Raw genomic sequence first — 20,591 nt, 5'->3', positions numbered from 1 at the left:
ATATCGCCTTTAAAGATACGAGCAGTAAAACAGGCAAAGAGAAACTTCCAGCTGTGACAACCTGTGCTGCGGGTGGTGGCTCTGCTTTGGCTCACCTGGAGGACCTGCACAGTTTAACCATCCCCACCCAATCGCTACGTGTGTTTATACACAAGACACGCAGGCTCATTTGGTTACTGCTGCTTGCTGGTGAACATAATTCAGTTTCAGGCCCTGCGGTTTTCTAATTAGTATTTTTAACTGCGTGTGATTCACCCTGCAGGCCTTGCAATGGGCAGTTCCCCTTGAAATAGCACCGAGCGCAGGTGGTGCTGCTGCCAACACTGGCAGGTTTTTGGCTCCTCTTAAACCAGGTCTCTGCCTGACAAGTTCATTTTATTTAGAAAGAAGCAGCATTCCTGTCTTCTCAGGAGCATCTCAGTGAGGATCTGAGGGTGGATCTCAACGAGCTCTGCCGAACGGAGACGATGTAGGAGAGACAGGAGGACAAAAAAGGGACACCTTTCAGCATTGCAGGAAAGGGGCATTGTCATCATAACAGATGGGAAACTTTCAGTTATATAGGGGGGAAAAAAAGCTTTTTTATTTTTGTATTATATTTTGTTTCCATGGAGAGTCTGTGCTTTGAGGTGTCCAGCACCTACCTGGGAAGCTGGAGCGGGAAAGGAAAAAGATAAATAAAAACCAGGGAGCTGAAGGCAGGAAAGAAATATAACATCCAGATGAGTGAGAGAGCTGGGAGAGAGGGGAACGCTTTTATAGGGTACGGGATATGAGGGGAACAGGTGCGATTTCATGGTGAGAGACCTGAGGAACTATGGGGAGACAGAAGAGGAAAAACTAATTCTGCTAACGGGGCAGCCTGGCTTCAGTAGAAGTGGTCTAGACGGAGACTTCCCAGTGTAAATGTGAAAGCTCTGTAGCTGCTGTTTCACTTGCTCATATATGAAGGCTGTGGGTTAATAAAAATGGTTTACTGTTCCCTATTTATTGCGCGTATTCTTATAAGGGAGAAGAAGGTTGAGAATGAATGGGAATGAATGGGAACTTTGGGAAGCACTCGTTCCTCCTGGTTATTCATTCAGCACAGCGCTGCACTTTCTCCAGTCATTTGAAAAAATTGCAACTCTGTCCATTTCTGTATGATTATCGCACTTTATCAGGGAAACAGCTGAGCTCTTTCAAAAGGTAGAAGTCAGATAGCATTCTTATCTGTTAGAGTGATGCACTGGGAGTGCAAACATATTTCGGCTCCTTCACTGCACCTTTTCATTGGTTCACTTCCATTCTTACATGTCTTTGCTACAGTGAAGGATTTTTTTTTTTTTCTTGATGATTATAAAAACCTGAAAGAAAAGGGTAGGCAGCATGTTTCTCCAGAAGATCAAAATTGCCTTCCGTAGCTGTATCTAAGGGGGAAACACGGTTTTAAGCCATCAGGAGAGAGGGAGCAAATCTAGAAAGGCTGTTGGCCAAAAATACAGCTTGGCCCCAAACATCTTACCCAGAATAAAACAGAAATTTAAAAAAAAAAAAAAAAAAACCAAAGCAAAACAAACCCAAACTAAACCCAACGAAAGCCCAGAACAAAATCCTGCTAGCTGCAGATGTACCTAAGGCAAGCGAGAGAGTCAGGGTAAGATCAAGCTAAATTTGAACAGAGCAATGTGTGCTTAAAGAAGCTGCTGGGTGGGATCGGGTGCTGGGGGCTGCAAAAGAAATACGTGGTTGGAGATGCACAAATGGATGTTTTTATTCCAGCCGCCAAGGTCAGCTTAGCAAAATCCAGTTTAAGGTAGTGGCTGTTACCAGCCAAAGCCTGTTCAATGGCTTGTGTGTCGGCACAATTTGGAATTCAGTGGCTGTGGCTTAGGTAAATCGTGAGAATCTAAGAAATGGCATGCAAATTAGGTACATCCTTCAAGTCAGCAATGATATAGATTCTGACTCTCTTATAAATGGGTTTATTGCCTTTTCTGTTTATTGTGTCTTGGGACTCATCTCAAATAGCTACTATATTTGTCTACTTTAATGGTTTTCCCTGTTTGTAGCTGATGGCAAGAGTGAAAAGGAAGATCACCTGGTTGCTGTTGTCAAGGGCAGGGAAGCTGGTGGCTTTAGCTCTGTGTGGTGATGGCAACTCATTAGAGTAAGGCCTGGAGAGAAAGAGGCCTTTTCATGCATTTCTTTCTTGTGTTACCTCTTGCAGTGTCACTGTCCTTTTTTTTTTTTTTTCTTTTTTCCCTCCCTGCCTTTAAATGGTGTGTTATAGCTTTCTGCTCTTACATCTGCCTCCCACATACCTGTTCTGGTTTTGTATTCTTTCTTTCCACGTTCCTTGGTCCTCTTTTTTATGCTAATTTATAAAGACCACAAGTTCAAGCCACTGGCATTCTTAGTATGGATTGAAAAAGAGCCTTTGAGACTTCATCTTTCTTTCTGCTTTGATTTCAGCTAAATCCAAGATTTACTGAATGAGGGGCAAAAAGGAACGAAGAGTTGTCTCTTCCATGCTTAGCCTAGAGTAGCCAATAATCCATTTTTTTTGAATCTAAAAGGCCAACATTGAAGCGACTTGTTCGGTTGGACGAAGGCCAATAGGTGCTTTGCAGTGTCTTGTTTTCCCTTTTCCCCTGCCACAACTGTTTAAGCAACTGATATATTTTACAAAATCATTATTGCATGTGAACATACTCGCTGCAGCGGGCAAAGTCTCATGCGTCCGAGTAACTCATTGAAGTGGAACTATTAAAGCAGAAGGGAGTCTGCCGTAGCCCGTTGCTATGCTCTTGCGAAGGGCTGGTAGGGTGACTGGGGAGTGGAGACCCCGCTGAATGGAAGTCTCGAGGACTGGAGATTTTCAGCTGAGCAAAATGAAGACTGAGAGGAAAAAATGATTGTTCTCTTGTGAATGCATCAAGGGGTAAGCATAGGGAGGGGAAAAGGAGCCACTTATCTGAAATAACATTGCTGGCACAGTAAATATAAACTAGGAATTAATAAATTGAGGTTAGAAACTAGATATGTGTATATACTTCTAAACATTGAAGCAGTCTGGCAACAAGCTTCTGACATGAATATAGTAGAGAAAACATCCAAGTCTGTGGAAGGCTTTAGAGTATAGTACCCCTGGTAGCTAAGGGCTGTTTTCGGTGAGTCAAAAGGTATCTTTGGTTCTATGTGCTGAACTAAATCTGCAAGATATAACAGTCCTGCAAGCGGCAGTGCAGCTTGGAGGGGCTCAGTCATATTCTGCTTGAGAGACCCACTTCTCCTGCCATTCGGCACGATTCATCTCTGCTTTGTGCCTTTCGGCAGGTTGTGTGTTAGAGCTGTAAACGCCTGGTTTAATGCCCTGGGGTTTTTAGTTTTGACTTCAATCTACTGCTCCATACGGTTCTTTTTCTTTGGACATGTCTTCCTTTCTTCTGGCTATTTCTTTGCTTGAAACCGTCGTCAAACTTTAGAGTCTGTGTTGGCTCGTTAAATACCTTGCATCATTTTTGGCAAAGAAGCAAGAAGGAAATTTCCACTTGAACAAGATTCGGATGAGTGCAGAAGATTCCTGAAACTGGCAATTCATTTAAATCCCTTTTGTTACCGCCTTTGAAACCCTGGGATCGTATCAGAAAATGTGTTTCTAGCTCCCCTAGCAAGCTTTAAATCAACCAGACCTCAGCGAATAAAATGTGGCATCATGATTTCTTGCCAAATTGAAAATAAAATGGTAACCGACTAAAAATTAATTTGCGCAATGAGAAACTCTCACGGTAGTTTAAGAAATTGTTCTGTTTGTATGATGCTTTATGATTTGATGGGCCACATTTGGTATTCATTAATTTGGGTACCTTGATTTAAATCTCTCTTGCTACCTAGGGTACGGTGGAAACAAAACGGGACGTGGGCTATCGGTGTATGAGGGGAATGCCAGAAGCACTGCAGTTGTGTCCTTAAAGATTATTACCCCCAGTGCCTACCAGAGCTGAGAGGGGTGGCATAATATACAGAGATATAAATTCTCTGAGGCAGAGCACAGAATTTTACAACCTAAGTGTAATAGGATGTATTGTGCCATCAGCAAAGGCTACAGAGTTTCATGTGATTAAAATAAAAAAAGGGTCCAAGAATCTGCCTTTAACTACCATTTTCGCTGCAATAATTTTTGTCTCTTGGCATTTATATTGGCCATCAAGAGGGAGGCAAGCTGTAAGCTGTGCCATAATAATAATAATAATATGAATAATAATTAATGCTGGCTCTCCCCCCTTTCAATATACTTAAATTTCCATGTTTTCTTCTCAAAATAAAATATTCTCATGCCCAAAATCTCATATCTCTTTTCATGATAACTTGGAAATTTATTCTGAAATTTTGTTAGTCCTGTGTGCTGGAGAGAGCTTTCATCAGTAAATTCCCATTAGAAGGACACTAATGGCTATAAAAATCAGAGAAAGCTAATGAAAGTGAATCCCATAGGTGGTTCGGGCTTCTTTTCCCCCTCTTATTATGTTCGCTATCCTCTTTCAGAAATAGAGATCCCCTTGGGCTGGGAGCCACTGAAAATCTTCGGGCTTTTTTATTTTAACAGTCTGTATTATCCCACAGTCCCTTGATCACTATATTACCGTTAGGAATAAGAAGGCAAATTAGCAATACACGTCTTGCTGTTTGTGAAATATATACGACTGTCTTCAGGGAATGCAGCTGCATTATAGTCCAATAGAGGGGAGGAACTTTTAGCACTCATCCTGCCCCTTACCGCATTTTCTGCCCTACCCGCCTAGTGCCTTTGTTCCTCTTCTATAAAATCTTCTTGTAAATGAGCGCTATTTCACACTGCCCGCTTTCTGCCGTCAAGGTCTCATCAGACAGCAATTCTAAAACGGAGAAAAGTGGTCCGCTAGTGTACAGCGACTTCGTCCAAACTAGGGATCGGGGTCCTCCTTGTCGTCTGTGTGGGGTTGGACTCGTTGAACACAGGGAGGTTATTTTATCCGTAAGAGATGTTCAGTTGTTCCTGTGCCCTCCTTCAGCCGTTGACCTGAACTAATCCAAAAGCAAATGGTATTTCGCAAAGATAAGAAGCATGAAACGGTTAAGACAAATTGTGCTTTTTTTTTTTTGCAGCAGTTCTTTTCTTTAGGACTGTGGTTGTTTTGGAAATACTCCTAGGAGGCAGGAATTAGACCCAAGTCAATCAGAAAGGGTCTGACTGTAAAACAACCAGGTAATTCGTGTGGGAGACAGAGTGAAATTCTACCTGAGAAGGAAAAGTAGGAGGTGGATAGGGAAAACCAATCTTTTAAATAGCCTTAAGCATGGGGGACTAGCTGGTAGTGTCTCGTGCTCTCTCCTTTCTCACCTCTTCACCTGCTAGGCGTCTTCTCATGATTTTGAGTGAACGTTGTGGGCCTGTTCTTTAAAAGGTTTAGTACTTGTTCTCTTTTTTTTTTCTTTTATTTTTTTCTTCCTTTCTTCACAGCTTTTAGGGCTCTTTTGCTCTCTACCCTATTTCCTACTGGCTTTGTCCCTGGTTTGAAACAGCTTTATACTTGGTTTGCCTCTGCCGCACGCAGCCTGGCATTTCCGACTCCACAAGTACCCCGTGGTGCTCAGCAAATATGAAAATCGCCCAGAGCAACGTTCCCCTGGATTAGCACCATTATTACTTTTCTCAATCTGCCTTCGTTTGCATTTAAATCTGTGCACTCCATACCCCACGTTTAAGAAACTTTGCAACTTTTTATTTATATATGCATGGTGGCTACCTTAGAGGTTTACTTCTCTGTCACATTCGAAGCAAAAATTAGTTCAGAGCACTTAATCCAGAACTGAACGTACATACCTGTCACCTCAGAGTAGCGATGCATTCAGGTTCACGGTGCCCGTATGATCCACTGTAGACAGGAACAGTTTGCGAAATAAAGTTTTTAAATGTCCTCTGTCAAACCGAAAGGCTTTGCGCACACTTAGATCTGGAACAATTTGGCAGGGAGAAGAGAAGCAATAAAAATTAGCAAGCAGCTCTGTTTGGGCAGGTGCTCCCCTGCATATACATTAAGTACCTCCTGGTTTATGCAGAAGGGTGAGTTCAGACAGGAGATTCAGGAGGACAGAAATTGTTTGCGACAAGAAATATTTCTGTCCGGGAGCAAGGCAGTATTCAAGTCTGCCATCCCCTGCACCGTACGACGTTCAGCTGGAAACGGAGGCGGAGTAACTCTGCAGGGCGACCTCTGCTCTCGGTGTGGTTTATGAGCTGGGGTCGGGGGGATGCCATCCTGCACCCCGCACCACCGTGCCCTTTCCCAGCGTGCCCGTGCCCGGAGGCTTATTGTGCCCCTCCAGCCACTTCCCGAGGGCTTGTGAAAAAGAAATTCTGAGGGATTTCTAAAGGAATTTTGGGGGCCAAAATAAATGGTTTTCAAGCAACTGAAAAACTGACAGAAACCAACAAACGCACTGCATTTGCTACGAGCTTTAATGGCACGATAGCAGCGCCGTGCTCAGCTTAGGCGAGTCTCCTCCTCCGGGTGTGGGGTCTCCCAATCAGGTACATTTCTTAGTGCTGATCCAAAGGGAACCACATATGTTTTCATTGTTTTCCTCTTCCTTTTCAGAGGTGTCCATGGACACTTCAATGGTCAGCGCCCGTGGGCTTTGGCAGACGAGTGCATCCTGGACCTGATGGCTGAGCTGGTTGGTAGGTGTGAACTGCGGGGAAAAATCTTTCTCTAGAAATGACAACATTTTTTTTTTTTTTTCATTTAAGATTGAAAGTTCTGAAACTCTGTAACCGGAATTTAGTCCCATGCATTATTTTGTTTTAAAGTAGTTTTTTCTGACTGCCTTGTGCATAGACTAACATTTTATTTTAAGGCTGCAAGTGATATCAGAGATGAATGTATGAGATAATATATGAGCATATGCATATGATGAAGCTAATGGCAGCAAAGGGTTTCTTGGAGCATCGTAAACCACTTGGTCTAACACGTGAAGCCCTTTTAAAGGGCACTCGGCATTACAGATTCTCAGTTTCTCTCCTAGAATTGAACCGATGAACTTTCCCCTTTTCCATCTAGACATTTTCTGCTTTTCCTCCTTTCCCTGCCACTAAATCCAGCCTCATATTTGAGAACTGCTTATGTCAATGAAGCAGATAATTGGGGCAGGACCTGCTATTTGTAAGTTCCCATTACCCTGCTGTACCCCTTGAGGAATCTGCAGTGCCGCAGGACCTTGGCAGTAAATGCATCTGGTTATTCTGGAGATTGAGAAGGAGCCCCGGAGACTTCGCCTGGTGAGTTTGCCAGCCAGGAAAGCAGCCGTCTGAGTCTGAATGCAAATTTCCTCTATCGCCTATTACTCTAACATGGGTGTAGCTGCTGAAATAATCTTTCACTGGGATTTCCTTCAGAGTTGTTGCTGTCAGAAGGGGGAAGAGAAGTGATCTTGGCAGGGTTTCTCACAGACCCTTTTTCTCCCCAACCCTTATAACCATTGTCAAGGCCAGGTTAGTAGATTTTAGTGAGATTTGGCCACTATTTCAATCTAGCTGTCGATATTGACTGTCTGAACTGAATTATCAAGTGTTCATTTGTGCCTTCACTAAGGAAAAATATTACAGTTAAGTCGACCTACTGTATTGTCTTGTAATTTCTCCTCCAACTATAGACAGGTGTTCAATGAGAAAGTTATGGTTTTTCTCCTTCAAGAGAAGCAAATGGGGTCTGAACAACTGGAAACAAACACATTAAGGAATGTTTCATGACAAGTTTATTTATATATCTATAAATACAGTCACTTCCTGACTTCTTAATGAAGTTTCCAAGTAGCTAAAATACTGGACATTATTATTAGAAGAGAACAAATATAAGAAAATTGTTGTAGTTGGTCTATCCATGATGTAAGCCCTAAGATAACATAAATATGAGCGTGTCTCCACTGGGCTATGTGGAGCGATCTCATCTGCAGAATGAAATAAAACCCAAAATGCAGATTGGTTGTTCTGATTTTGGAAATTGCAATTGTAGTACCTCAGTATCACTCAGGAGGTTAAGAAATGACTTTTCTTGTTTTCACTATGTTCAAGGGCAAGCTCAGTACATTCATTCATTAACTATCATAGAACATAAAAATGTGAGAATGTAAAGGAATGGAGGGTGTTGAAATGCTGAACACAGCTCATTTAGGAATTTCTCTAGTTTGACCAATCTTTCCTGGCAAGTGGATGTTCTCATTCTGGTAGGGTGTAACTGGGAAGCTGTGGGCAGGTGGGGAAATGTGACTTGTCACACAACTAGCCCTATGCATAGTAAGGGCTTGTAAATCTTGAATTTAGTTAACTGGAGAGCAGAGAATTTCTCTTCCGTTGTATGAGAATGGGAGAGTATCACAGAATCACAGAATGGTCAGGTATGGAAGGGACCTTCAGAGATCATCCAGTCTGCCCCCCCTGCCAGAGCAGGGTCACCTACAGCAGGTTGCACAGGAACACATCCAGGTGCATTTGGAATATCTCCAGTGTGGGAGACTCCCCCACCTCTCTGGGCAGCCTGTGCCAGTGCTCTGCCACCCTCACAGGAAAGAAGTGTTTCCTCATGTTGAAGATGGAATTTCTTGTGTTCCAGTTTGTGCCCGTTGCCCCTTGTCCTGTTGCTGGGAATCACTGAAAAGAGCCTGGCCCCATCCTCTTGACACCCGCCCTTTAGACGTTTATAAGCATTGATGAGATCCCCTCTCAGTCTTCTCTTATCCAGGCTAAACGCACCCAGGTCTCTCAGCCTTTCCTCATCTGAGAGATGCTCCAGTCTCTTGATCATCTTCATAGTAGAGTAGTCAAACTACATTCTTTCTGGGACCTAAATAAGTAAAGTAACAAGATAAGACCATTGATGCTCTTCATATAACCAGGAGAGAGAGCCAAGATGCCCCAAAGGGTGGCCTGAAGCACCTGAACTCTCCTGCTTCTCTGCATCACCTTCTGTGAATGTTGGCCACTGCTCTGCAAACCGTGGGCCCCTGTGACCTCCCTGCAGGGTGTAGGGGCAGGCTGAGCACTGACCTCCTGCTGGTGCCGGGGTCAGTTGGGTCTCAGCTTTAGGTTAAGAGTCACTGCGGAAAGCAGAGAGTCAGGCTGGGACTTTTTTTCCCTTAGCCATCTGTCTTGTAGAGGCTGCCAGCTCAGTGTGTATTAATATTTGTTTAACTAAAAGACATATTCTGGGTTTAAGGAGAGGGAAATGAGAGCTTTGCTTAAACTTCATGTAATTGCTTGTCAGTCTCCTTATTTTTCTTTTCTTTTCCAGACTTTATATGACACTAGTGTTTTTTTTATTTTATTTTATTTTTATTTTATTTTTTATTTATCACAATGGCTGGACTACACTGAACTTATTACAATTTTATTCATTTTGAAGGTATATTGTAAAGTTTTCTACAAAAATTATGACTGAGGTGACCCTACCATTAACCTACTTTTGTTTTTAAAATGTTTTACTGGGAAGAGTTTCATAGTCTGTTGTTCTCCTCAACAGTAAAGTGCATGTCAACATATTATCAGTTTGGGTTTCATTCTCTAGGATTTTTGGGGCTTTGTTTAATTGAACTATAAAATGTGGTTTGGGCTCAAATCTGGTTCTCAAATTCATGTGCCAGCAGGGTTTTATTTATGTAATATCCTCATAGCTTTTTTCAGGACCTAGGTGAGCCGTTCTTAGAATGCAAATTAATTAATATTTCCCAAATAATGGTTGCATTGTAATAAATTCTGATTTTTAAAATTGCAGGTAATAGTGAAAAGGCAAAGTGAATAAATGCCAAAAAAATGTTATGTTAAAATGCTCTTTACCAATGTGGTATTTATGATTACGTACTGTTTTCCATCAAGTTGTAATACTGAGAATGTATGAGTTGAGTGAATTTTGAATTTCTCTTTTTAGTGAATTTAATGTAAGAACATAAACAGAATCTTACCCTGTTTTTTATTCAATATTGAATATGATATGGAGGAGGAGGAGGCAGAATTGTTATTTCTGACTCTAAGTAATAGTAAGTAAGTAAAAGTTATTTGGTGAGATTTATTCAGGACTGGACTAAAGACTGTAAAATATCTTTGTCCGTTTAATGGTTTATAGTGCTATAACACCTTGCTTATTAAATGCAGTCACATTTTCGTGTTCAGTGAAAGTTACAGTAGTAAATACGTTGTGAAATGCAAAGTCAAGGTCAGTGGAGGCCAAAGCTTTTTTTCTATGCTCACGCCGAGTGGCATAACGGTGGTGACGGTAATCTCGGTTTCTCCTACCAGACTTTATTAAAACATTACAACCTTGGCAGGATCACCTTCTGATGGAACAAGATTAACTGTATGGCTGCTGCTGCACAATGTGCTCTGGCAGGTCTCTGTTGAGGGAAGAGTGAATGCTGAGCAGATTTGTAGTGACTTTGAGTGATAAGGATTATTTGAAATAACCAAACTGTTTTCAGAATTGGGGGCCTCAGCCTTTTTTCAGTCATGTCACAAATGCTTTTTACTTACTCTGGTGAGGATCAGACTCCCACTGCAGTCAGAGAGGAGAAGGATGGCAGTGTCTGCCTAACGCAATCATAATTGTCTCTGAAGTTGTACTTTGCAAATGCTGCTTCCTTTTATTAAAGAGGAGATTTATCAAGCAGAACATACAGGTTTTAGCCTGTCTCGGAGATATGGTATAAAGTTAGGAAATAAAGAAAGCAAACATAATTTTGTCTCCTGTGTGCCGGGTCTTTGAATATTGTAATAGGTTAATTGGATCATAGAAAGGTTGCTTTCTGAAACGCAGTGCAGGTTATAAAGGATAACAGTTTTCCAATGACACGGATGAGGTTTGTTTTGTGGGCATGAAATTCAATAATGGAAAGCTTTTAATAAATATATAATTTACGGAAGACCAAGACTTACATGACAAATGTAGTGTCATATTTAATTTGGGATGCTAGCACGCAGCTAAAAGTGATCTACAGATTAACCATTTGTTTTATACGGAAACGGTACAGCAGGCACAAGATTGCTCGTGCAGAATGTGCTGTGAAAGCCGCAGATTTCATGGAAGGAGCAGAGGGAGAAATAAGAACAATACCATTTCCTGATGCTCTCCCTTTTTTCAGCCTCAAGAGTTCCATAGAAATATTAAGACTGAAAATAATACTGTTTTGAGCTGCAATCACTCTCTCTAGCTGTCTTCTGTATCTGCAATGGAACAGCCGCAAGGTGACCTCTTTCAGCAGCATGAAGCCGGCAGATACAATGCTATCAGAGGGAAGAAAAGAAAGCAAAGGAGAGGATCTTAAGTGAGGAAAAGAGCTTATTTTTCCCTATGAAGAACTAGGGTTACTTGTATTTCTTCCCCCAAACTTGATGATGTTCCTGGTGTCTGAAGGAGGGAACTTATTCACGACATTTCTTTTTCCTCCTGGCTCATCCCCTGGACAGGTCCTCCAGAGTGACTGCCAACTATTAACAAATCTTCCTGTTCAGTCCCTGGAGATTTCTAGTGGGAGGTGTCCCTGCCTATGGCAGGGGGGTTGGAGCTCGATGATCTTCAAGGTTCCTTCCAACCCAAACCATTCTATGATTTCAGCAATATGAATAAAAGCCCTTGAATAACTCAATCACAATGGTTCTTGGCTTTTTCTGCGGTGCTAGAAGCTGAGGCTTTCTTGGCAAAGATTTATGAATAACCCCTTCTTGGTTACAGATTTCCATGTTCTTTGGCTATATCTCCTTGTATCGAGTTCAACCCATGGTTCTGTTTTTTTCCTCGGCTTGCAAAGTAATAGCTCCATGAACCTAAACTCTGTGGGATATGGTGGCAGTGTCTCAGTGCTCTTGGTGCCTTTCCCTTGTGTTGGTTGGGACCTTGTGTGCCCTCCAAGGCAGGGACAGGAGAAAACCAGGATTCGCCTCTCTGTTTCTTGTGACCCCCCTTACCCTTTTTACCCTAACATCATGTTTTCCTTTCTTCTTTATCGATCTCAAGGGTGGCTGTTGCCCTCCTTGCCTGCTTACACTTGTCTTCATCCCTCTCTGTCTGCAACCTCTTTCCATCGTCGTCCAACTCCACTTCTGGGGTGATGACTAGGGCAAGGTGCACGAGCCCATCATCCAGCTGAAGACGACTCTCCAAGCACTGATTTGTGTCAAGGGTGAATTACTGCTTTTCAACAACTGACATCAGGCAAAACGGAAAGAAACAGGAATTGATTTTCTCCATATCTCAGTGGCGCCTGCCCAACACGCAGTCCCTCATCCTGCCTGCAACCTTTCACCAGTGGTTGATAAGGGTTCGAGAATTTGTTACTAAATACTTTGTAATAACAATTAGTCGTTACTCCATTAGCTCTGCCCGTGATTAGCTGTAGCCAAAAGGCATCTGTTATTAGCCTCCTTGGAGCTGTGTGGGTATGGCTTCTTCCTCATTTGCAGCATTAATAATGGTCTGTTATATTCAATAGGCTAATTTTGCTTGTTTTGTTTTTTTTTAATTAAGGATGAGATTTAGCTTGACATTATAGTAACCACTTAAAATAGATGATTGTCTCAGTATGTTTTCTGACTTGCTTTACATATAAACTTATGACAAAAATAAGCCTGCAAGTCTTGCTTTACAAAGTCTTCTGACCTGATTTTTGTCTGAGGTACTAATGATAATAAATCCACTGGTGGCTTGCCGGGAAATGGAAATACTTCATTGTTTTGTGTTTTCTGAGGCTGACCTGAAAAAATAAATATTTTCCTGCCAGTGTGGTGTAGTGAGTCAGACAAGAAATCTTTTTACTTCACTGTGATGACACCTCAAACGTTTGTTTACTTTCCAGACTTTAGAGAGACATTGACCAAAAACATACTTTTTTCTCAACTCTGTACTAGGTTTCTCTGCAATTATAAAGAAAAACCCTAACCAGTTTTTTTTTTTTTTGTAATTATTGTTATTATTTCAGGGGCCCAAAGACATGAAGTAGCCCTAATGAATGGCCTAACTGTTAACTTGCACCTCCAGATGGTATGTTTTTATGATACTTATTTGATGTTGTGGCAACAAATATTTTTATTTCCTTTCTTTGTGAATATAAGCAAAATGTTTCCTGAGGACCTCATCAAGATAGCAGTGGATGACAGCCTAACTTTTCTTAAGCCCTGGGAGTTGTACCTTGTTTGATGCATTGGTTTGTGCAAGACCTGGCTCCGCTTAATATTAAGCAGAAAAACTGGACAGAGAAATATTTTCAAAGACTCTGTACTTTGAAGAACTTTGTACTTTGAGAACTTCTCAAAGTTCTTGCATGTGCTGCCTGTCAGTCCTCAGAAAGGAGACCTTATTATTAAAGAAACATTTACAAATAAGTTCTCGAGTTTCACACAAATTTCAAAGTTTAAGAAACAAGAGCTCAACTGTGACCAAGACAAAGCTGTAATTGCCGTCAAGCTTAAAATGCAGTTTCATACGAGAGACGGCTTTTTGAGTTATGCTGTTTTATATAGGCCTAAAATGTGGTAAAGCATCTGATTTGGAATTTTATGACGTAGTGGCCCTGAATGTGGTTTCCCTTATGCGCAGGTCTCTGTGGTTACTTGCAGCCCGGCTCTGGTTCTCTAGTATTTCCAAAGGTTTGGCTCAACTGAATGAGGACATGAAGCTTCATTTTGGGTGGTTCACACAAAAAGATTTATCACTCGGATCCGCTCCTCTGTAACATTGTCTCTGACCTTTGTTAAATAAGGAAACCCGAAGCTGGACAGGATGGGGCTGAGTACCAGCCGGTTTACGTGGCTGCTCTGCCCCGAGTTAGGTGTAACGCAGCCAGGCTTGTGCCAACCTGCTCGGGCACACAGCCCGCGCTGAGCCCTGTGTAACCACTGCTAGCATGAGCGGGAGGGCTTGGAAGTCTCCTCCTACTCCTCTCAGGATGATGACAAACCCAACTTGCCTCCAGGCAAGGAGCTGAGAAGGAAAGACCATTCACCCACAGACGGTGAGATGGTTGAGAGTGAGGTCTTTGCAGGAGGCTTAGTCCTTCGGTCAGGCTTACTTCAGAGGAGGGGAGGATTAAATAACTTATGGTTTAGGGCAGGCATGGAAATGCAATTCCTTTGCACTGTTCGTTACTCTTCAGCTGCTGCTTTTGCTTGTGGGATGAAGCCGGGTGAAATCCCAGCTTCCCTGGCCGCAGTCAAAGCTTTGCCATCGATTTCTGTAACTGCGAGTTTTCACTGCTGGATTTCTGTGGCCTTTGTTATGGATATATGAAATACAGTATTATAACGCTTTCCTGCTTTGATAAATGTTACACGGACAAAGAAATATTTGTAATTTCTGGGGGATTCTCTGTAGTCTGCATGAAAGTCAAACAGTCTTTATTAAGTTATACACTGGGAGCATCTTTCTCATCTCTGCTTAGATATATTTCAACATATCTTTTTTCTTTTGTTCTTAACAGCTATCTTTCTTTAAGCCTACTCCAAGACGCTATAAAATTCTTCTAGAAGCCAGAGCCTTTCCCTCTGACCATGTAAGAAATTAATATTTCACCGTATTTGTATTATTAATCATATTTTTCCAAAGAATATCAGTAGCCTGATTTGAATATTTATTAGCTCATCTTGTCCAAGTAACATTACAATAAAAAAAATCTGTCAGAAGCTTTTGAGCTCAGCATATTTTACAGATCGTAACTTTATTCCTTTTGTTCAAATAAAAAATGTTACAAGAGGAAAAGATTGAATGGGTACATTGATTTATTAGTCTTTTTAAAGACATTGAGCAAACTACTGGCCTAAATCAACTGAAGTTGTAAATGTTTTATTAATTCCTGTTGCTGTTTTACTTTATGAAACCAAATCAATACAAACTCACAACATTAACACTTATATATCCCCAGACAGAGATGGAAATGTTTGTTCTTAGCGCTTTAGATTACTAGTTCAAACATAATTTGTCTGCTATAAAATAGGAGACAATAGCCCGTGCATCACAGCTTAGAGCAAATTAATCTTTGGGTTTGTGGCCCACTGCTACTTTATCATCAACGCTGTAAACTCATGGAAATTGATAACAAATTTGATCTCTAAGGTGCGATAAAAATGACTCAAGCTACTAACAGGTTTATTTGTAATGAAGATGGCGGCACAGATGTATAAACCTCAAATTGCCTTTATTCTAAGTAATGTTCATATTAATCCCACGTTTGTTCCAGGCGCACTTGTACATTTGGACTCCATCTTCTTAAATTTCTGTGGCACTTCCCTAACGACCTGTGCAGCTCCTGTCATTTCAGTTCCCGTTGTGTAATTTTAAACTATTTTATAGTATTATTTGATGATTTTTGTCCTATCTCCAGAACCATTATTTATTGATAAAATCAGTGGGTGGGATTTTCGAAATCGCCTGAGAGCGTAGAGCTCCCATTTCCTCCCAGCTGTGCAGCAAATCTAAGATGGGAGAGGAGCACGGGGACAGCATGTATGTGCGGGCCAGACCTCCTTCGCCGCGACAGCAGCGCGTACGTGGCAGCCTGGCGTTTAGCCTGTGCAACCAAGCAGAGCGGGTACCCAAGGTCCCTGGAGAGGCGATGTTCTGTCTCCTTCGTGGCTGTTACGGGTGCAGGCTTTGCTTGCCGGCATGTCATACAGCACGTCCTCCACCACATTTCCACCCTCGTTCTGCTCCCCGAACTTATCCAGTAGGATTTCGGCTTTGACTTTATCCTTGCTGTCTGATGATGTGAATTAAATTCTGATCTCTTTCAAACCAAAGGAAACCTAGAAAGTTTTCAATGGAGTTGGATTAGGCTTTAAAGCATTAATTTTAGCGAAAGGCAGGCATCTGAATCCCTTTTTTGAAGTTCTGATGTGTTTTCCTTTTAGTTGGTTTATCATGCAATTGCGCTAACGCGCTCTATATGGAAATCTCTTCCAGTACGCTGTGGAGTCCCAGCTTCGACTTCACGGACTTGATGTGGAGAAATGCATGCTCATGATGCAGCCACGGGAGGTTGGTGAGAAATATGTCAGTTCTGCTTGCTACTGCTAAGGGCAGAAGCGTATTTTGTAGGAGAGTAGTCATACATTCTCAAATATTCTCCTGCCTAGCTGCAGAAGTTATAATCTATTTCTACTAATACTTTTAGGTAAAATTTATGAATCGTGTATTCTCTTGCTGCATACGTTTTTTGGTATTAGAACCCATTTTATAATTGGTTCAACTAGTGCCTTTGCCTTGAAGAACAAAAAAATGTTATTTTCATTACTTTTCCTGCTTGCAAAACCTGACAGCATCGTGAGAGAACTGCAAAATATAGTAGTTCACTGAGAAACCCCAATGTCCTTTTCATGTCCTAAGGTAAAAGATTGCCATAACACGAACAGCACTGTGTCTGTATCAGCACAGGCGAAGGGAAAGGTCTGCTTTGAGTAATATGCAATTCAGACTAATTTGAAAGACTGCCTTGCTTCACTTTTGCTGTATTAAGAACTTTGCCACCTAACTATAAACTGATGGTGACCTTTTGCTTCTGAAATCTGAGTCATCTTGTGAGTAAAGAGCCCACTCCTGAACGCTTGATAGATTTGCAAAGATTGTTGAGATAATAACGGTTACTTGCGATTCAACAATCTTGCCCGAGCTCTTTTCAGTAACAAGTCTAATTTAATTCTAGGTTTTCACTGCCTAATTGATCCCTAGGTGATGGTATGTTTTACATGATCCCTTGCTAGGAAGACGGGAGGAGGATGGGGCAGTAATTTTCCTATAAAGAATCAAGAATGAGCGGGTTTGGTTGTGGTTTTTTTTTTTTTTTTCTTTTGAAATTCCTCTATATTTAATGACCCCAGGTTTGGGGATTTTTGTACTTTTGATGATGTGAGACTTATTGTTTTTGAAATATAAATATGGCAGGTTTATAATAGCTTCCTGTGGGATACGAAGTTTATCAGAAAAGTACAGAGTGAAACTGATAGACAACTTTCAAGTCTTGTGGGTGTCACAAATTTCAGATGCCACATAAAAATCATTATATATGCTGTTTGCACCAGGACTTTTTTTACTGTAAATTAAAGCTGTCTGAAATATTAAATGGTATGAAGCATGCTAGAATATGAAGTGAAGAGACTTTTTATAACTGAGACCTTCAAAATAAGTTTGCTAATGATTTCTTTTTTTTTTTTTCTTTTTTTTTTTTTTTTTTTTTGAGGTAACTTACTCACAGGCTACTTCATAGCACTACCTTTGTGTATCATTAACATGCTAAGGATTTGCTTTTGATCTCCTTATGCAAGCAGCACGGCTCATGGTAAAATATAGATTATGAAACAAGAAATGACAGTTTCATTACTGCCAGACTTCATGCAAAATGTGTGCTTTAACTTTGTTTTAGGGGGAGGAGACCTTGAGGATTGAAGATATCCTTGCTGTAATTGAGAAGGAAGGGGACTCTATTGCTGTCATTCTGTTCAGTGGGGTGCAGTACTACACGGGACAGTTGTTTGACATCCCTAGAATAACAAAGGCTGGCCAAGAAAAGGTAGGATTGCTCCAAACCCGTCCTTTTTGCACCAATTTTAGATCAATTTGCCTTGTGAAATATTTTCAATTTTCTACTTTTTTGTGAAACAAAACAGAGCGCATGTGGAAACTTGCGGGGGCTCTGATACAAAGTAAAAGCAGTCTGTGCCCAGGTCCTTTTGGGGGCTGTGTGCTGCATGAAGAAATAGCCCTGCAAGAGCAATCCTGAAGCTGTGACTAAAATTATACAGAGAGACAATCCATGGCTATTTACTTCTAGAGGACTTTTCTTGAAGGACAGGATTTCAAGAGATTCAGTGGAGGAGGAGGAGGATGTAATCACAACACTAATCTCCCTTTAACAGTTAGTTTGTGTTAGATTTCTGCTTCTTTGGAAGACTTCCATGATTTTCCTCCTTTCCTGCAGCCACGTTGTGGCAGTTTTTGCCCTCAGTGAGCAGGGAGGTGAACTCCCCATGGAGCCAGCAGTGTTCGGACTCAGCTGATCAGTTTTCGGGAAACAGGCACAACATGGAGCACATCAACATCAGAAGACAACTATATTTTAGTGACGACTCAACCTTCGGAGCTTGCAGGCAGTGTCCTCTGTGGACATAGCTGTAAAACTTCTTTAACCATCTCAACTGCCTCAGGAATCCAAGAGAATATAGTTTTTAATTAAGTCTTCTTATCAACAGGAGGTCACCAGACTTTCCGTAGGGGCAGTCTTTTACTGGATGTACCTTATCTCATGTAAGATTAAACCACTCAAGGATAAACTTATTTAGTATTGCCGGGTTTTGGCAAACCAGCTATTTATATTTGCTGTTTTAACTCTCTGGAGAGCTTCCTGGCTCACATCAGGCTATACATCTTCTGTTGCTATAGGTTTGGCAGTGGGAATTTTTCTGGAGGTCAGGGAGTAAGTTATGCTGCTGGAAAGTGACGGTAAAGTCTCCCCTGAGAAAGCACAGCAGGTGTGAGAGCTAGCGCGGGGCCCATGGGATATAAAAAGGGAATGTTCTCACAGAGCAGCACCTGGCAACAAAAACGGTCCTGAACGCAGTACAAAACAAGACTGACTTCTGACATGGATGCAGAAAACCAAGGAAAAAAGAAACAGGGGGAGTCAGCTGCAGGGGGAAACAGGTCTGTGTATCAGCTCCATGCAGCTCTAAAGGCACTATCTTCTTGGTGCCTTCCGTGAGGGTCTTCCAGTACTTTGCTGACCTTAAATAATCAGAAAGCTATGCTGAAATGTTTGAAAGGGAAGATAGGTTATTAATAGGATGATAACACCCACTGCTCTGCTCACTCTCACTCCTGGTGGCAGCAGAGCTTTCGTTCAGCTGCCAACGCCTGTGTGCCTACAGTGCTTTTTCCCCCAAATCTGCTCTGTGATGTGTCTGAAAGGTGTCTCGGAGAGAAATTTTTCTTCTCTATGGCAAATATGAACAACCTGGGAAAAGCCTATCACTTTACCAGCTCTCTAAGGATGTTGTCTGGACTGTGGGACACATGCTTGGATGAGTGGAAGTGATGCAGTTTCACTGAAAGCTATAAACTACCCCAAAGTGGCCGACAACCTGTTTTCTGGGGAAAAGTAGTTGCTGATAGTTCATTATGTGGAGCGAAAATGGATTTGATGTTTATATTATCTGAGGAGATAACCAGGACTTGGAGGAGAGAGCTTAGCATTTCTATAAAGTAGTGCAAATAATATTATTAACTCAGGGGTATGTGCTTCCACGTGGATACGCACAAGACCACCGCACGCTTACACAGAGATTGTATCATGTTACCGAAGAGGAGAGCAATTTCTGACAGCAGTTCAGTACTCCAGCAGGCACAGATAGACGTCAAAGTCCTGTTTCTACCTGCACGCCTGTTAGAAATGCCATAACACAGAACTGAATCTCTTCTCCCAAAAATCTTTCAAAAGGGGGAAAAAAAAAAAGCCCACCAACCCCCAAATTACCAGCCTTTCTGTGGTTAGGGCACATAGGACTGGGATTCGGGTAGATTCAGGTGGATTCATGACCTAAAATGTCATTAGCGTATTTAAAAAGAAAAAGTAATTCAGCTTGAAGAACTGCTTGAGTGCCCGTAAGGCTTAAAAAGCATGAGCCAGCCCTGTTCTTATTTCCCTACTCTGTCAGGTACATTCAGCTCAGTTTCCTTCCGGAAAAACAACGGCTGAACCACAGTCATTAACATCTATGTAATGCGCGTGGGCTCAATTTCTGTTTGGTGGCATCCAACCAGTCCCCATCTCCAGGCGGACAAGTGTTCAGGGCAGTAAGTGTGTGGACTTAAAGACTATGTCTCCTTGAAGAGCTTCTGGACCTGATGAAACCAGGATTGTCTTATTCATAAAATATCATCACAGAAAGGCTGGAAGTCCTTTAAAATGTATGTTAAAAGAGGATAAGCCCGAGAAGTCGTGTTCATAGCAAAAACGCAAGGCTCCCCTTCCTGATGATGAAGGGTGGTGAATGACCCCATGCTCCTGAACGGAACATAGGTTGGGGAGAGTGACAAGCAAAGAAGTCAGAAGGGGGAAACACAAGGTGGGAATGTCATTTGAGAAGAGGAGGAAAAGAATCGCTTGTCAGCCAGTATAGCAGAGAGAAAAGTCCTACGCAGATGGTCTTAATAATTCTTTTAATGTACAATTGAAATAAAATCCTGCGGTGTTGTGCCCGATCAGGTTTTGGCTAGAGATTTGAGCTGCGAGCTCAGGAGGTCTGGAAAATGTCCTAGGATTCTTGAGGTCAATCATTTATGAATTAAGTTACTGATTTCCTTTTACATTTTTTAAGCCAATTTCCTAAGTTCTCTACGTACGTTAAGATTCCTCCCAGAGTGAAAGCTCTGCACATAGACAGCTTCATTAAGTCATTAAATATTAAATGAACTAAATTAAGCTTGAAAAATTACCTCGGGCTATTTTTCCATCTTAGTCTCTCAGATAAATCAAAATTACTACATATTGTGCAAGAGACTCATCAGCAGGCTGAAGAGGATGTCACAGTTTTCCTTGTTTCATCC

At 41.6% G+C, this 20,591-nt stretch overlaps 1 protein-coding gene across 1 annotated transcript in view; it reads left to right on the top strand.

The window, feature by feature from the left end:
• Positions 1-20,591, top strand: part of KYNU (kynureninase) — a gene marked incomplete at its 3' end in the record, with an annotated part of 64,384 nt that overhangs the window by 11,757 nt on the left and 32,036 nt on the right. Inside the window, exons 4-8 of the mRNA XM_082483564.1 lie at positions 6,621-6,703; positions 12,982-13,043; positions 14,479-14,550; positions 15,957-16,031; positions 17,413-17,559. Of these exons, the coding sequence (XP_082339690.1) occupies positions 6,621-6,703; positions 12,982-13,043; positions 14,479-14,550; positions 15,957-16,031; positions 17,413-17,559 (439 nt within the window). The remainder of the gene's footprint in view (positions 1-6,620; positions 6,704-12,981; positions 13,044-14,478; positions 14,551-15,956; positions 16,032-17,412; positions 17,560-20,591) is intronic.

This window comes from Vanellus vanellus, assembly GCF_965231255.1.
Source record: "Vanellus vanellus genome assembly, chromosome: 5".
Classification (NCBI taxonomy): domain Eukaryota; kingdom Metazoa; phylum Chordata; class Aves; order Charadriiformes; family Charadriidae; genus Vanellus; species Vanellus vanellus.
The sequence above is the reverse complement of the archived record's forward strand: the minus strand, read 5'-3'. Positions and strand labels throughout refer to the sequence as shown.